Here is a 5,207-nt window from a genome sequence, read left to right as displayed (position 1 = left end):
AGGCCCTGGCCCAGGCTGTCCCCAGAAGCTGGGGGTGCCCCAGCCCTGGCAGTGCCCAAGGCCAGGGGGAGGCTGGGTGGCCTTGTAAGGTCCAACCCAACCCAAACCATTTAATGATTCTGTGATTCCATGATTCATGAATGCTTCAGGATCCTTTGATGATAGGTGGTGTCAAAATAGAGCTCTAAGAATCCATGCTGCCATCTTGTGCCCCCAAAGGAATGCAGTGATGCTAGATTCAATCCCAGATAGTTTTACAGCACCAAGATACACATGAAGGACACATGCACCGCTGTGTGTACTAGAAGAATTAGTCCTCACAGTGTGGTATTTGCCCACGCAAAGTTAAAAAAGTTCCCTCTTTGTAGAACACTCTCTCAAAAAGCTGTTCTGCATTGTTTAACAGCAAGACAGAGATAACCCAAGCAGTAGGAAAGAGGAGTGCATTTGTTTACAAACCATTGCTATTCCTGTCTATTCCCAGGCAGCAGCTTCTTTGTGATGACTGCATTCTCTTAAGACCCAGCAGTGGGTGATTAAAGTGATCAGTTCCCTTAAGATGCATAAATATTTGCATACAAGTCCTTTTGGAAGGCTGAAGACTTGCTTAGTCGGGTGAAGCAAAAGCAGTATTTGAGGGTGATGTACGTAGAGACAGGGTCATGTCCAGGGTATCCAGTTGAGCTGGGAGGAATTTTTTTTCATTTAACCTGGGACTATACCAGTATTTTTAAGCATAGTGCCAAGCTCTGAGACAAGTTCAAATCTTAGCCAAATTGAGGTGAATATAAACGAATCTAACCTAAAAGCTACCTTGCAGATATGCCAATACATATAAGTGGACTTTGTCTCTTACTGGGTTAATGATCTACTTCATTACTTCCAGATATCCTACTTTAAGTGAATATTGTGTTGGAAAACTGTCAGTTATATATCTGCAACCTCAATTTACCTTCTTGCATGGGTTCATTACAATAGTGCTAATTATTTGGCTGCAAACTGTTCATTGGTTAAGCCAACTTCAAACAAACTGTAGACACATAGGTGTAACATCTGGTGATCCAGTCATCTGTGAAGATCTGCAATTATCTGATCATATCTCTAGTCCTGTCTTTTTCACCTGTGCAAACCCGAAGAGGATGTCAAACACCACCAGGAAGGTAATAATTTGTTCTCCTCCCTTATGGAAAGGACAAAAGTCATGAGCTCTGGGGAGGTACTGGCTTGACACTAGAAAAAAAGTTCTGAAACAGATGGTTTGGGGAAGGTGAAGAGTTTCTGCAGTGGAAGATAAGGTTTTATGTTTTTCTATCAGAGATGACTTTTGGTCTTATAGTGGGGACACGATATGGACTGGATGATTCCTCTAGGTCTCTTAAAACCCCAGGTTCAAGAGGTCTTTGATTCGTAACAGGCTGTAAGCTGATCAGGAAAGCTGGGTGGCTGTTAATACAAAAGGAGTTGCCTATAAGTTTTACGTAGACTCAGACTGCATGGCTGACAGACAAGCTGTGTCTGACAACCATGCAGAAATGTTAAGTCCAATAAATCTGGTAAATTTAATGATCATTGCTTAGCAGCAGAGGAGCAGAGCTGACAAAAATGAGTGAGGATAGAGTTAAAACCTCAACTTCAGGTACCAGGATCTATTCTCTCTTTACAAGGTCAGGAAAGCTCTGACAGTATGCTAACAGTCAAACATTGCAACTCCTGCTGTGATTTGTTCAATACTGAACATCTCATTCTCTAAGGGCATTTTAATGTTTGACTGTTTAAAAACAAATACAGTAAGTTTGCAAGAAGTCTTACAGAGTACAGCAAACCAGGTAAGGCTGACAGGTAATGTTCCCCATTTATAGAAAATGTGCTGGACTATGAAATGAACAAAACTTGTCACTTAAAAATTACTGAACTACCTAATTGCATGAAATAAGACCCTATCAGCTTTTCAGTTCAATAAGGCACAAGGCAAATGCTCAGAAGTGTGCCAACAGACCAGAAAGTGTTGTTCCACTTGAGCAGCAACAAGTCTCAAAATTGCTGCTCCCATTACCACTGCTGCATGTACAACTCAGAAATAGCCAAAAGGACAGCAATATCTCCCTAATGTGTCATTTCCATACTGGCTGCAACTGCAGTCATTCTTGGCAGCTGGCGGTAGTGAAAGAGTCTGTGCAAGGCTGAGTTGGAGCTGAGGAGATGAAGGAACAGCTACTCCAGGTGTGGTGCTCTGAGCAGGGCTGGAACATGGCACTAGAGCCCTGTCCCAATGTCCCTGGTCAGGGTTTTGAGGCACTCCGTGAGGCACCGTGGCTGCCAGCTTGTCAAGAGGAGGAAGCGTGAAATGTAGAGGTCAGTTGTAAGACAGATGACACCAAAGCGCTGTCAGGACGGTTTCTTTGCATGGCACAGATGGGGCTGGTCAGACGGAGCTAAAGGTAAGGCATTGCTTCCTTGGTACTTTGAGTGCTTATGTGTAATCAAGAAATCAAATCACGTGAAGAGAACAGGACTGCAAACGCACCTGAAAAAGGTAAACTAAAGCACCAACTCCTGGGAAAAACTGAGTCTGATGCTTGCTTAATGGCATATTTAATGATCTGGAGAGCTTTATTATACAAGTAACACTGCCCAGAACAACACACAGGATTTTCAGATTAATTACCTTTGAGTGAAAAGAGGGAATAAGTATGTGCTTTTTCCAAGCAGAGCTCGTGCCAGCTGTGGCTCTGCCCCCTGAATTCATGGCCTAGGTAGCTGACTACATGGCAAGCAGAGTCTTCTCTGCAATAAACTATTATGAATAATATTATCATGGCAGCATTCTCACAATATTGGCTTCACAGTATTTGGTCTTACATTGCAAATAGCAGTGACTGGAAACAGACGGATGCTGGTTGGTTTGTGTCATGTGGAGGGCTCAAAGCAGTTTGGCAGAGAGATGAAACTATTTAGGGATTAGGGAAGTCAAATGTCTGAAAAGCCAAGGAGATGAAGTCTGAATCTATGGTATGTTGGGGAAAACAGAAGGTACAAGTGCCTGAGGAACTTGCATCTGATTCCATTCAGGTGCAGTCACTTGCATCTGATCCCCATCTGGCTGATTTAACCCTTCTGTGCCTCTGTCTCCCCTGACAAACAGAGAAGTTTCACAGCACGTCTTTCCTTTAGCAAGGGCTTGAAGAGGAAAGCATTACATGTGAAGGTTGATGCTGGTTGATGCTAGCACTGCAGCCTCAGGCTACTTTGCAACAGATTGCCTTCATGGTGCTGGCTTTCCTTCCTAATTGAGGAGACAGGGACCCTGTGGAAGGGAAGCCCATTCTTCACAGGACTACAGCAAGGCTGCTCGGAGTTCTGGCTCCAGCAAGGACAGCCCCAAAGCTGACAGTGCTGGTCTGAGCAAAAGTGCTCTGGGGAACAAACACTGGTAGTGCAAATGCACATCTGCTGCAGTTTCCCAAGGTGGGAATCATATGGGGCACAACAACCCAGAAGGAGATGTGGTTTACAACCTGCAAAAGTGTATGGGTGACAAGTCCCGCTGAGCTGCATCTTCAGAGTATTCTAGATTTTCCCTGTCTTAGATTCTTGTACCAAAGGCAACTGAAAGGATTTGACATCTAGCTCATAACTCCCAAACTATGGACAGGAGGGGAGGGGACAACAGCCAAAGACCAGCACAGGATGGCAGGAGGGGTCAGGTAACTGCCAAATGTTGGGACTAAGACCATGTGTGTTTGCATTTTGCAGATGACGGGGCTGAGGGTACCTGGATAAGAGCCAGGAGGATATGATCACCAGCCTGTGTGCCCAAGAAGACAGGCAGGCGTGTTCTGCCTGTGGCTGGAGTTCACAGGGGAGCTTTGCTCCAGGTCTTGCTTCTCTCCTCTGTGCCAGATGTTCCTGTGGCTTCCCTTCCAGCTGTGCAGCTGTGCACCATGTCCTACTCAAACCACTCCAGTCCCTTACCCTTCATCCTAACAGGCATCCCCGGGCTGGAGGCTGCTCAGTTCTGGATCGCCTTCCCATTCTGCACCATGTACATCTTGGCAGTGCTGGGGAACTTCACAGTCCTCATGGTGATTAGGGCAGACTCCAGCCTCCATCAGCCCTTGTTTTACTTTTTCTCCATGCTGGCTGCCATTGACCTGGTGCTCGTCACTTCCACCATGCCCAAGCTCCTGAGCATCTTCTGGTTCCAAACCCACGAGATCATCTTTGAGGGCTGTGTGGTTCAGATGTTCTTCATCCACGGCTTCTCTGCGGTGGAGTCAGGGATCCTGCTTGCCATGGCCTTCGACCGTTACTTGGCCATCTGCAGGCCCCTGCACTACTCTGCCATCCTGACCGGCCGCACCATTGCCAAGCTGTGCCTGGCCGCTGCCGTGCGTGGCATTGGGCTCATGACCCCTCTGACGTGCATGGTGAGCAGCCTGTCCTACTGTGGCACTCGTGTCATTCCCCACTCCTACTGCGAGCACATGTCAGTGGTGAAGCTGGCCTGCGGGGACACCCGGCCCAACAGCATCTATGGGATGACATCTGCCATCTTCATAGTGGGCTTGGACATCACCCTCATTGCCGTCTCCTATGCGCTGATCCTGAGGGCGGTTTTAGGCCTCTCCTCCAGAGAGGCTCGCCTGAAGTCCTTCTTCACCTGTGGTTCCCACATTGGAGTCATTCTGCTCTTCTACGTGCCTGGGTTCTTCTCCTTCTGTGTTCAGCGCTGGGGCCAGAGCATCCCTGTACACCTCCACATCCTGATGGCTGACCTCTACCTGCTGGTGCCTCCCATGCTCAACCCACTCATCTATGGGATGAGGACCAAGGCGATCCGGGAGCGGGTGCTGAGCCTGCTCCAGCAGAAGGAGATCCAGCCTGTGTCCTGACCCAAGCCCACTGCTAACACCACGTGGGGAGGAATGGGGATCACACCAGAGGACAATGGCAGCGCTGGGGGAGTGGAGGGGGGAGGCAAATAAAATCTTAAAAAGTGGTCTACTAGAAAAGCAGGGTGATCTCTTCATTGTCTCGGCCAAACCCTAAAAGCCAGAGGCACCATGAAAAGTTTCACTGGTGAAACCGATTATCTTTAGGAAGTCAATTCTACATTCCTGTTCAGAACAGAAAGACAAATGGTTTATAAATGTATCCGAACCATTGGTCCTCCCCTGTGTCACCTCGTGACTTCCCTCTTAATGACA

General features: G+C 47.3%; 1 protein-coding gene across 1 annotated transcript; it reads left to right on the top strand.

Annotated features, from left to right (window-relative positions):
• Positions 1–628: 628 nt before the first annotated feature.
• LOC101795849 (olfactory receptor 52K2-like) lies at positions 629–5,207 on the top strand. Its single transcript, XM_005022564.6, has 2 exons — positions 629–1,160; positions 3,754–5,207. Exon 2 carries the CDS (start codon positions 3,942–3,944, stop codon positions 4,890–4,892), a length of 951 nt encoding a protein of 316 aa, XP_005022621.4. The 5' UTR covers positions 629–1,160; positions 3,754–3,941; the 3' UTR covers positions 4,893–5,207.

Source organism: Anas platyrhynchos, chromosome 1 (genome assembly GCF_047663525.1).
Source record: "Anas platyrhynchos isolate ZD024472 breed Pekin duck chromosome 1, IASCAAS_PekinDuck_T2T, whole genome shotgun sequence".
NCBI lineage: Eukaryota > Metazoa > Chordata > Aves > Anseriformes > Anatidae > Anas > Anas platyrhynchos.
This window is presented reverse-complemented; position numbering and strand designations above follow the sequence as displayed.